This window comes from Centropristis striata, chromosome 16, assembly GCF_030273125.1.
Source record: "Centropristis striata isolate RG_2023a ecotype Rhode Island chromosome 16, C.striata_1.0, whole genome shotgun sequence".
In the NCBI taxonomy this organism is placed as follows: Eukaryota; Metazoa; Chordata; class Actinopteri; order Perciformes; family Serranidae; genus Centropristis; species Centropristis striata.
This window is the reverse complement of record NC_081532.1, coordinates 13,439,460-13,452,366: the sequence shown is the minus strand read 5'-3', so window position 1 is coordinate 13,452,366 and position 12,907 is coordinate 13,439,460. Positions and strand designations below refer to the sequence as shown.

The 12,907-nt window shown below is 37.6% G+C and overlaps 2 protein-coding genes across 7 annotated transcripts in view; one reads left to right on the top strand and one right to left on the bottom strand.

Moving 5' to 3' along the window:
• si:dkey-177p2.18 (phospholipase B1, membrane-associated) overlaps positions 1-12,907 on the top strand; it is an 88,352-nt gene that overhangs the window by 48,102 nt on the left and 27,343 nt on the right. The gene's annotated exons all lie outside the window — the stretch shown is intronic.
• cdca4 (cell division cycle associated 4) lies at positions 3,982-11,699 on the bottom strand. 4 transcript variants are annotated; one of them, XM_059353107.1, is made up of 2 exons: positions 11,562-11,699; positions 3,982-7,111 (listed from the first exon to the last, which is right to left on the bottom strand). In XM_059353107.1, exon 2 carries the CDS (start codon positions 6,616-6,618, stop codon positions 5,698-5,700), a length of 921 nt encoding a protein of 306 aa, XP_059209090.1. In that variant the 5' UTR covers positions 6,619-7,111; positions 11,562-11,699; the 3' UTR covers positions 3,982-5,697. The 4 variants fall into 4 exon arrangements, with proteins under 4 accessions (XP_059209090.1, XP_059209094.1, XP_059209092.1 ...); XM_059353111.1 differs by having other exon boundaries at positions 3,982-6,627; positions 11,562-11,698; XM_059353109.1 differs by having other exon boundaries at positions 3,982-7,114; positions 11,562-11,666.

The following is a 12,907-nucleotide window of genomic DNA, read 5'->3' as shown; positions in this document are numbered from 1 at the left end:
TGAAGAGTGACATGAGCATGTCATAAACATGACATGGGTTGTGTCATGAACATTAATGACACTTTGAGGTAACATTAATGCTCATGATACTTGTCATGTCATGTTTCTCGTCATGATTCATTTATTTCTCTTAAGTTACATAATTTACACACAGTGTTATTACTATGCCAATAGCCATCCTTTGTTACATCCTTTTTCAAATGAAATGATCAATAAATGTCATATGTTACACTTTTGGTGAAGGTTTTTGTGTTTCCTGCAAAACTTGAAAAAATGACACTTTGAGCTACATCCCTGTATGAAAGGTGCTATATACAGTTTATATAATAATAATAATAATAGTAGTAATAATATAATATTTTTATTATTATGAATAAAAAGTCTGATCATATTATTAAATAAATGTACCTATTTTTACTAAAATTGAAATAGACATCTTCACCTATAGGTGTAATCTGCATTATTACTATGAAAATAATCACATCCTGTTTTATTTACATTTAAGACAACTTCCCAGTTTTTTGCAAGACCAGACCAGAGAAAGACTAGTATACCTATTATCAGCAAAAATGTGCTCAAAACCCCCATAATTTATTTTATTTATATATTCAGCTGTTCAATACTGATTTAGCAGGACACTAATTTTACAATAATTAATCTCTGCAATACTCTTGTTTGCACATTTTAACATTATTCTGTTGTACCACTTTAATAAACTTGATCATAAATTCCATTTTGCATCAGGAAATAACAACTGCTTACCCTTGTCCTGTTGCCATCTTTTTTCGAATCAGCAAATGACTAAACAGGCTGAATTTAGCTGTCGTAAAGGGGAAATAATTTGTGTTTGTAAGATAGAAAATTCTGTCAGGTGGCCTTCTCTAAGTTTACGTGCTTATTTCATACAAACAAAGTGGTTCATTATTGGTGAAGCTAGTGATTCATGATGACAAAACTTAAACGTACAACTTTATTCAGAGGTACAAATATGCTAACACCAATTTGACCTGTGTTGTGTCAAATAATATCCATGAAGATTAAAATATACGACATTAAAGAGGGGCATAGTATGATGTATTTTGTAATCACTTTTTTAAATAATAACTTTAATAAAATGTGTGGCTTATAAACCCATTTTTAGATGCTAAATATTTCATGACTGATTTTAAAAAGCTGTTATTTGAGTTTGAGTACAACAGAATGCACAACACATAGAAATACCTATGCATTTTAAAAGTATTTATGTATCAAACAAATGTCAATATCAGTTAGAAATCTTTAGAAGAGTTTTGAAAATTGCAGTGAGCACCTGAACGCAGCATTTTAAAGAGACAGATGACTCAGAATGGAGGGGGGAGGACGTGACCGGAAAGACGGGGGAGGGCTAACACCAAATAAGGAGACTCTTCATTCACGCTTTTTCAGTCTCTTCCTGCTGAAGCTCTCTCGGCTACACTCTACTTCTTCTTTCCTCTTCCTCTTCTTCTGAACAGAAAGTTACTATTCAACCTCACGAAATTAAAGCTGACCTACATTTTGTGGTGTTTTTGGAACAGTTGCATGCCCATTAAAATCCACCTTAAAATGCAAAATGCTGCCTTTCAGCTTTTTAAATTGTGCCAAAAGATAGAAAAAAAACCAACACAACTTTAGTCAGTATTTAAAACCCCTATGCATGCAGGCCAGGGGTTAGTTGATGAGGAGTTTCTCGTAAATAACAGACATTTTTGGTTTTAAGTGTTTTTATGGTTGTTAAGTTAACGTAGTTTGGCTAATTTTGTGATCATGTCCAACCAAAATCTTGTAAGAAATGGTTACTTCAGATCACATGTTTATGAGATGCACCTGAAGGCAGCATGAGACCTGTGGCCTGTTAGCATTTATTAACTTAATATGAACCCGCTCACGTTTTAAAGAGGCGGCCTTCTGCCAGCAGACAACACATGTATTTGTGCAGCATGTTAGATTTGATATTGAAGGCGAGAGTAATTGCTTCCAGACATCTCAGAGGTGTATCTCTGAAACACTGCATGAAATTTCCTGCAACACATTTACAGTTTTCTCTGTTGCTGCTTTTTAAGACACAATAGTCTCTTTCTCTGATGACTCCTTTTTTCCTCGGGCTGCCTTTTTGCTGAGTCACCGAGAGGCCATTAATCTTTAACTATGGGCAAACGAAGACTGGGCGGCTGGCCAACTTGCAGAGTAAGCTAGAATTCTATGAACAAGTACCTTTTGACAGTTTCAGACAAGACTGTACATGTTTAAGAATATGAAAAGTAGACTAAAAAGAAGCATTCCTGATTAATAGAAAATAGTCCGATATGAGCAGATTATTTGGATGCATGCAACAGCAGTCATGTTTTGTTGAACTCTGCATATCTAAAGCAGAATCTCACGGCCCAATTATCATGTGAGAGCACGTGAGGACAAAGGTCCTACTGCAGCAGTCACGTCTAATTCACTTTCATTTTGATGTTCTTACAAAGAAAAATCAACCCTCCAAAAAAACACCCAGAAGCTACTGTAGCAGTGCTCTTGAGCAAAGCACTTTTAGGATTTACCTAATCTTTGCAGCTCCCAAGAAGGAAATGCATTAGAGGATAATGAGGATAATCTTCTTAAACAGTCTTAGTTTAAAAAAGAGTTTTAAAGTTTAAAGATTTGATATTTTATATAGTTATTCTTAATTTCTGTCACCTTATTCTTATTCAGAGGAAATTTCCCCAGTGTTATCTAAAAATTTCTCAAACCAATTAATTATCAAAATAGTTGGTGTTTAAGTAAATAATAGACAACTTCTTGACAAGTTTTGAAGCTCCAGCATAGTCAGTTGCTCTGAATGAAAAGTAACAATCTATGCATCTGAACAGTCTCCACTAGAAACTAGAATTTAGAAAGAGCCCATTTAAAAGGACAAGGCTGCTGATATTTATTTCTATATTTGTTGACAAATCCCATGAAAAGACAAAAAGCAAACATTGACTTGATCCTACTAAAATGTATTGTGCATCAGAGCTTGATATTTCTCCTGTGCAATATAGCACTGTTGTTTTTGGTTTTATTAATTTGACCTTTATTTATACAGATAATCTCCTCGAACACAGGGCCTCATTTTAAAGAAAGACCTGCTGTCCCCAAACTATTAAAAACATCAATGAGCCACTGTTGTACTGGGTGTCCCTTAAATTTGATAAACATGGGCACTGACCCTAGTAAATTTGTGGCTAAAAATAATCCCAAACAAATGCACCATTTATCCGTTTTTTTGATTTGCTAGACACTACAGTGACCAGCCGTTTCAGGAAATTTTACTTTTTAGGCTCAGTGATGGAAATCTACTCAAACAGTTTGTCTTGAAACTAGAATGGCAGAACTCTGACAAGGACATTCAGATGTTCTTATGACTTTGATGTGTTCATGACCTTTAAATCATGGTGTGAAAACGTGGACACTACAAAGATATTTTTATTGCTCAGTGTTTAAACATATTGGTAGCCGTTTCCAGTGTTTGCATGATTTCTAGCAACTTTCAGTTAGTGTTGACTGAAGAGTGTGTTCACATGAATTTACCGATTCGCCAATACCACACGAAAAAAATAATGTTGCCCCATAATTTGGATCCGCTCCAAAAGGCAGTGGGTTCTTCCCTGGCCCAATGCTACATCCTTCCACCAAGTTTCAAGAAAATTGTGCCAGTAGTTTTTCTGTCATCCTGCTGACAAACTGAGCCAAAAACATGGCAGAGGTAATGAACGGGGTTGAGTGCCTCAGATCGGATAGGAAAGACACCTAGTATTAGAAAACACAGCGATATACTGTATATTTCAGCCTTATTCTTCAAGCAAACCAAAATCCAAAAGGTCAAAACAGGTCTGTGATAAAAGCAGTAAAGAAAATAAAGAAATAATAAACCTCTGTGGACAAGAAACTGTTTAGGCCCAATACTAAAACAAGCGATCCAACTCACACGACACAATCAATAGTTGCACCTTTTATTATAAAAAATATTTACAAAGATGCTACAATGTTTTTTCCTTAATATAAAAAAATGCATACATTTTACAACGGTAATTAGTCTTTGAAGTTCTAGCTCCCATTCAGACCAGAGTGACATCCTTCAGGAGTGTTGTGGTAAGGTATTAAGCGTGTCGTAATACTGTATTTTTGTCAATACATTTTGTTTGCCTGAGTTAAATCTCTTCATCATGATGATAAGGAACAATTTTGAAAAATGCATTTGATTTTTCCACATCTTTAGGAGAAAGGCAACTGTTTGCATAAAAGGAATTAAAGGACATTTGAGTCGCATACAATCATTTTGAAACACGTATGACAGAGCTGCATAGTGATTTGAATAGTAACCCGGTTATTATTATTATTACTACTAATAATAAAAAAGTGAGGAATAAATAGGTACTGCATTCAAAAACGGAGGGCAAAATTTGGATAAATATAATTTCATCGGGCCTCGTGGTTGATTTGATACGTCAATATGGCATGTCTGTACCTAGATATAATAAATACAATAAATAAAACAACAATAAATTAGAATGGGTTAACACACAGAACTCTTCATTTGTTGTACTAACAAATGAGAGAAAGAAATATGGCTTCTTGATGCAGTTATCACCCCGGGGTTTCTCCAAATGCTTCAGGAAAAAAGCTGTTATTATTGTTATTAGATCTGTATGTAGAGCAGGGCAGGAAACTTACTTACATTTGTCTGCCGGTTCCTGTAAACCTTCACCAGAAACAGTCAAATTTTAACCAGCTTTTGGTTGATGGCTGGCAGTAATTTCCCTGCCCTGCGTAAAGCTTTTGAGAAAATGAAAGAACAGCGCCTTTAAAGTGTGACAATGCCAGTCCTGACACCTGTTACAGTCGACTTGTTATACCAAACCATGGGAAGACACTGTCTCGAGTCTGGCTACATTAAAATCTTAAAAACCGCTTGGGAGGGAAAAAATAATAATAATATCAAATGATACTTGCAAAATCCCCCAGCTGTATAATGCAAAAAATATATTTCTATATACACATACGTACATATACATATATTCCATTCATAATTGCTCAAATCTTTAGGAAAATATGCATTGATTCATAGATTTGGATTTACAATTTGTTCTGGTTTTCTGATGCATGTAGTGTGATGAATTGTTCCTCAGTCCATGTTATAATAAATAGAAATGGACAAAATGGCAGAGAGTACGACCAGAAGGAGCTAGTATGACAGAATGTATGACAGACGTAAACATGGAAAGTACGTAAATAAGAATGCATCATGGTATAGGTAATTATCTTTGCCCTCTCATGGATATTGTCAAGTTTTGGATTTCATCAACAAAGTAGGAAACTAACTGCTTTCGCCCACAGGCCAGGGTGGCTTGTGAATACCAAAATTCATTAATTTCACCCTCACTACTTTAACTGCCAATTACATTTTTTGAATAAAAGATGAAGGTCCCAACAGCAGCTGCCGACTTGCCTAATTTACTGTTAGAGCAGCCTAACTACACCTCTAACAGCCGATCCCCAAATCTACTTGGCTTGCTGTTAATTTCCCACCTTGTCCCAAAACCTCCAACAATCTCCATGTGTAACAATACCACATACAGAACATGCACATGTGTATTGTGCATAGTCTGGAAAGAGTCTGAGGGATCAGTACAGGCCAGAGGAATGTTCTGAGTTTCAAGATCCCACTATGATCTCCATGATGTGGTCCAGTTCGTTCAGGTCTGACCTGCAGCTCGAGCTGGAGCTGAGGGCCGTTGGCCCGTGAGAGGAAAGGCTCTCCAGCAGATCGTAAGGCCCCATCTTTGGGGCACTCTGCATGCCTGTCAGCACCGTGTCGAGGTCATAGTAGGACGGGTCCACATCTGAAAACAGTTCCTCGAGTGCAGGGTCAGGGGGCGGCGCTGGGTGCTTGATCTCAAAAGTCCCAAAAACCTGCTCCCCTGTCCTGGTGTCTGCGCTCAGGTGGTCCCGGTCACCCTCCTCGCCTTCCGACACACACTCCTCGCTGTCCTCCTCCTCTTCATCCTCACACTCACCGTCTTCCTCTTCCTCCTCCCAGCAGGGTCCCATACCAAATGGGCCTGCTAGGTAAGAAGCAGAGGACAGCTGGGGGGAGACGGGCGACAAAGTGGACATGGTGACCTCGGTCTCCACGTCTCCCTCCATCACCACCTCCTCTGCGTGGTAGCCTTCCTCCAGACCGACCACTGAGAAGGGTTTCGGGCTCTGCCCGGCCTGAGCTGCTGCGTCTGTCTGCCGGCACAGCACCTCGGTGGCCACCAGGCGGTCTGCGGGACACTGGGCGGCTGCAAGGGCCTGGGTCATTATCTGCCAGGTGCCATCCTGGGTCATCTCCTCCTGGATCTGCCGCACTGTGTTGGCAATGAGCACAGAACGGCACAGGTTCGGCTCCACCAGCATGTGGCAGAGCTGCAGCTTGATCAGCGACATGTCAAGCAGCGACTGCCGCTGCAGGCTGTAAGAGGACGTCAGCGTCCGAGCTGCTGCAGACGGAGCCACCGGGACCTGGTCACCACTGGAGACCGGCTCCTCCCCGGAGTCTGAGAACTTGCGCTTGGTGCCCTTCGGGAACATGTTGTCTCTCTGTGGTGGTGGCGAGGAGAAAGAAAACACAGTCAGATATCAAATACTTTTTCTGATCGACAACTAATTTATCACACTGACAAACACAAAATGCCTACTGTTCTGAATTTCACTAGCTAGGATCATAGTGAAAAAAGATAAGTGCCATGTAATTAATTATGTAAATGTGTGATGTAATGAGGCTATGTGGTGTAATATCTGTGTATGGACATGAGGGAGCTAGGGCTACAATCTTCTCAACAGCAGCTGTGACTTTATAAATAAACTCTACAAGGTTTAAACTCTTTATGGACTACAGTAAACAGTGAATTGTTTGTTGTAGTTTTTTTCTTAAAGTTTGCTATACCTTTCCTGTTGAGAGGCACAGGCAATAGCAATGCAGCTTGGTCCCGGCTGCAACGCTTCAAGTACTTTTGTACGAGCGACAAGCAGCTTTTGTTCAGCACCATTTCTGCCCATTTTAGGCCAGTCTGAAGCAAGACTCCTGCTGGGCGGAACAACCACACTTTTAACAGACCACTGAGCCACCGAAAATAGCATGGTTACCAACTAAATGCAAACGCTGCATCAAAGTAAGCACAGACTAGAGAGACCTTTGTCAGAAAACAAACACAGCACTCAAGTTACATGATCAGTGCACTCATATTCTTTCCCACTGCCACCTGTGATTAAGAAAATATCTTAATCAAAAAGGTGCTTTTGAGGGGTAAAAGTGATACAAAAATATGACAAATAATGGCATTGACAACATCACAATACAATATACCACCATGAACCACTAATATTTACAAGGGATATCAGGTTTCCGGGTCTACACACGCCACGCTTCAAAAACTAGTAGGACAAGATTTTCACTTTCTCTTCACTGAGGGAGGGGAAGAAAAGTAGAGTCAACTTCCTTGTTACACACCGTTTGGCGCAAACAGTTGTCTCACAGGAACAAAACAACACTCCTGCCAACATAAAAAGGCCTTCTGACTCCCCAAAATAAAACGGGATGCAAGTAAATAGGAGACTGAGCTCTGAACAGCAGCCTGTGGCATTTAATTTTCCAGACAGAAAAATAGTATGCAGTATCCGTCTGTCTCCTCTGTGTAAAAAGAAAAAAAAACTGTTGGCAGGGCGTTTGAGTGAATGATTCCACTTGCTTTAAATTCCTATTTGTGATACATTTCTTTAAAAATCACAAAAAAGTAAAAACCAGGGATACATACATGTTGGGTTGTAAAAGCACAGCATTAGGGTTTACAGAGTAGAAAGCAAACAGCAAAGAGTTAATTTAACAAAAACTGCCCACTTTCCTGTGGAAACCAAAGACAAACTAAATGCACGAAACACTGCTGTTATTGTCACAATTAATCTCCAACAAAGCAGAATTTGTTTTTCTTTAAGTTTTTGACTGAAGATGCCAGGCAAAGCTAGGGCCCTATAATCTGTGCAAATGACATACCATTTTAAAATTAACACACTGTAGCACTCTGGCATGTTGTGCAACATTTTACAGCCAAAAACTGGGATGACAAAACATATTTTAACATTTAATCAACATATAATCAAACAAATGAGTGATTTCTATTTTGGAATTGATTGTACACATCAGCCTTCAATATGGGGAGTTACCGCACTTCTTTACACACATGAAAACCTGACATCAAATGAGAAAGAAAGATTAAATTACTGCTACGGTCTTCACATGATTGATCAGATGAATTATATAACCCATACCAAATAACAAGTAGATCTAAAATACACTGAATGGCTTGGGAGCCTTTGCTTTCTTTGAGTCCTGGTTTGCATAGGGAATAACATTTCCTGACAATGGACAGAATAGGAAAAAATGTCATTTATGAAAGTGCCCGAGGATCTAAAATACAAAAGGGTGAGAAAACAATTATGGACATGTTGTCTTCTTGTGTGGTGCATTTGTGGCTGGCCCCTGTTAAACAAGAGACACTAGAGAACACTATCTCCCTGAAGGAAAAACAACAATGTGTAAAAATTTAAATGAAATACAACCAGGAAGACCTACAACCTGGGAGAAAGCACACTGCACAGTGAAGAAAAAACAGTTTGGGACATGACAGTACACAGCTAAATATGGTTTTTGAACACCCTATGATTGAGCATTTTGGGTTTAAATCTCAAGAATTCTATTTTGAGATTAATTAAATACAAAATAACATAAATAAAAAGGGTAATATGAGTTGTATATTATTTTCCTTTATTGTGATAAAGACTGACTGGAAGTAGCTTATGTTTGGACCACTGATGTTGCACCTGCAGCAGACAAACGTACAACTGATGCAAAATATCAATAACCTACAAAATGTAAAAACACAAAAATTAAGGATATATTAATGACCAAAATCATCAAACTCCCTCTTGGGGAAAAGAACATTGGCAAAATCTTCTGATAGATTTGATTTTTTCTTCTTTTTTTTGTTGCAAAAATGTATTATAATGCACCAAAACACCTGAACAAAGGCCTGTGAAAACCTACATGGTAATAAACCTTTTAATATGCACCCATCAGTGCTTCTAGCTTAACTTTAAGGATAAGGATAAATACATGTATTTTGTCTGCTGTAGATGCTTAATTGAAGTGATTGAGGTCTAAATAATTTGCAAAAACAACCAATCATTTAAAAATCCACATTCCGGATAGGTTCTTACTGAAACGGTTTTAACAGTAAATTTTAGTCACACTGTCTCAACAAGATTTAACAAGAAAATGCTGACACATATGATGTTCAAAAACTTGTCTAGCAGATAACAGGAAATGAGTAACCATGTGTAAAAAAAAAAAAAAAAGTAACCATTGAAATTACGCAAATACTATTGGAGTAGGATACTAATGGAAGCCCATATCCACCAGTAAAAGTAAAAAATCCTGCAAGTCATTATAATGAGTTTCTCAAAATAATGACTTATTTATGCAAAATACTTACATATAATAACATAATAAATAATATAAATACTGACACTATTGAAAAATGACTACTGCTAACTAAAATAAATCAGTCAAAATATGACTTAGTACCGCAAAATAGTGACTGTCTCTTAAAATATGACTTGGTAACACAAAATAATGATAGTATCTCAAAGTAATGACTTGGTCTTGTCAAGTAATGACATATGACCTGGAAAATAATGACAGTGCTATAAAATAAAGACACATTTTTTCAAAATAACAACTTATTATTGCATCATAATGAGAAACTATCAAAATAATCATTGAAAAAAACAAGAGACTTTCTCAAAATTAGTTAGTATCTCAAAACAATGATTAAGTATCTCTCAATAACAAGAAACTCAAAAATAATGTCTATCCCATCTCAAAATAATGACTTCCCCTTGTAAAGTAATGACATAGCACCCAAAATATGATTTAGTATTCGAAAATGACTTCTCAAAATAATTACTTAGTATTGCATCATAATGAAAAACTATCAAATAATAAAATAGTAAGCAACTTCCTCAAAAGTAGTTAGTATCTCAAAACAGTATTTAGTATCTCCAAATATCGACAAACTCAAAAATAGTGACTTAATTATCTCAAAAGAATAACAGAGCCTCTTAAAATAATGATGTAGCAAAGCAACTTCTTAATAAGTACATAGTCAATATTTAGAGAACATTTGTCAATATGACTTACACAATCTTTTTTTTTCTCCATCAAATTGGCGGTAAGGGGCTTCCATAATATTTGTACTACACGAATATATGTGTCAGACAGTGGCACTACATACATTGTTTGGTAAATACATTACTACGAAACCCAGTCCTAGAATCATGCTAGGAGCCGAAGGCCAAACAAAATGCAGCCTCGCTTTAAGTCAGGGATCTCAAACTCAAATTACCTGGGGGCCGCTGGAGGCAGTATCAAAATGACCAAAAAAAGACACAAAATTACAAAAAAAGACAAAATGACTGAAAAAACACTACATTACGTTAAAATGACCAAAAAAATACACAAAATGACCCCAAAAAATACAAAAAATGACCCAAAAAATACACAAAGTGACCAAAAAGACACAAAATGACAGAAAAAAAAATTAATTACTAAAAAGAGTCACAAAATTATTTAAAAAAGACACACAATTACCAAAAAAGAAACAAAATTATTAAAAAAGACAAAATTACCAAAAAAAAAAGTAATAAAAGGGACCTTCCACACACAACACAGTAAAGTGTCATTCATATAAAACTCACATTAAACTTTCATATCAAGGTGGGGGCCACAAAATATCGTGACGAGGGCCGCAATTGGCCCGCGGGCCGCGAGTTTGAGACCCATGCTTTACGTCAATGGCTCCTAGCATGACCCATCCCCCACTGCACACTGAAAACCCACCACTTTCACAGCTCAGCCTACTAAATTAAGAAATAAACTTAAAACACGGCGGTGTTATTTTGTAGCATTTCCCCGTCTGTCTAATGATCCAAGCCCCATCAGCGGCCCGTGAGAGGCCTTAGAGCGGCTGTGGAGAGCGGCTCGGAGCTGCTGGCCGTGACTGCCGCATGCTTTGTCTTTTCAGCATCACAGCTACCGAGCGACAATGAGGCCATTTTGCGCTAGTAGCTAACAGCTAGCCGGCTAGCTATGCTACTTTACGCTTATGAGCTGCCGCTAAGCTAACTGTGCTAAGATGTTCAGTGAAACGGGGAAAAAACGATGCCTCCGTGGATGTACTAAACACTTGGCATTTGTTTATCAATTTTCTTTGGCAACACACACACAAAAATGAATGCTAGCAAGCTAATTAGCCAAAAGCGCCCACCCACACATCCTCCGCGGTCCTTCCTCCTTTCTAGCCAAAAACAAGAGTTTTTCGCCGCGGCTGGGCTGTTAAGTTCCCTAAAAACAACAAACAGTCACCAGGATAGCTGGTTAAAAACGACAATCGCCGGGTGGTTGGGGCGGCCGTACTCACCTCGTGTTTGTGTTATTTTATTCCCGTCTCGGTCATAGGATCGACGGCAGGGAAAGCGGAGATCAGGTTCAGATGAGATCATTCATGCCACGGCTTCAAAAACTGAACTACCTCTGTCCTGCTGCTGCTGCGGAGCGGACGGCAGGAGGGAAGGAAGGGAGGGGGAGGGGAGCCGACAAAAGCCAGCCATATGCCTGGGATTCCTCTTTAATGATTTCTCGCTGCTTTTCTCTCCTGCTAACGCTTTAATTTGACAAACAAGTAAAAGCTTGTAGTTGGCACCGAGAGCAATAAAGAAAAGATAATAAGATATAATGCTTATCCGTTCTGCATATCCAGGAATTTTACATTTACGTATCTTATTTTTCTCAAAGAAAAATAAACAAACAAATAATTTCTGGTGGAAGAATAATGCCGATTATTCGCCTAAATACAAATTGCAGTATCCAGTGGTGGAAAGTAACAATGTACATGTATTCTTACTTCTCTTATTACTACTCACACAAGTACTATACTGAAGCACATCTTTGTATTTCCATGTTATGCAACATCCCATATCGTTATCCAACCAATTATTACAAAATAATGACTTACTTCTGCAAAACAATGACATAATTTTGCACAACAACAACAAAAAAACGAGAAATAATGACCCACTGTCTTAAAATAATGGCTTGGTACTACAAAACTCAACATTTCCATATTAATGCCTTCTCAAAAAATCCAAATATGAATGACTTGGTACCGAGAAATAATAAGAAACTAACAAAAATAATGACTTACTATTTTAAGATATTGACTTAGTCGTGTAAAGTAATGACATAATCCCACAAAAATAATGCCTTAGTATCTCAAAATAATGTCTTAGTTCTGAGGCATAATAAGAAACTATCAAAATATTTACTTAATGTTAAGTAATGACTTTGTGCCACAAAATTATGACTTAGTCTCTCAAAAGTATAACTTAATATCTCAAAATGTTGACTGAGTCTCTTATAGTCAATTTATTAATTAATGATTTTCATGTTAAGAAAGAAACTGATACAATACATGTATTATTCAAACCTCTTTGGCTTCCGGACCCTTATAAAATAACATTAGGGATTTTAAGCATCAATGGCTGAAGGGCCACACTCAACACATCTACAGCTTAAAGTGTCTATTTGAGCTTCTTTTTCTATCAACATATTTACACTGCATGGTACAGCAGTGGAACACGAGTCCTTCTTTTTGGTTTTCAATTAGCAATTGGAATCGAGTCAAGCCGAGCAGAGTGGTATGATTTAGAGTAATCACTGCATATGTGTTGTTTGTAGTTCCACTGTCATGTCACCGAATGGGAGCAT

Excerpts from the sequence above, each read along its gene's own strand:
- cdca4 (XM_059353107.1), bottom strand. The coding sequence starts at position 6,618 with ATGTTCCCGAAGGGCACCAAGCGCAAGTTCTCAGACTCCGGGGAGGAG.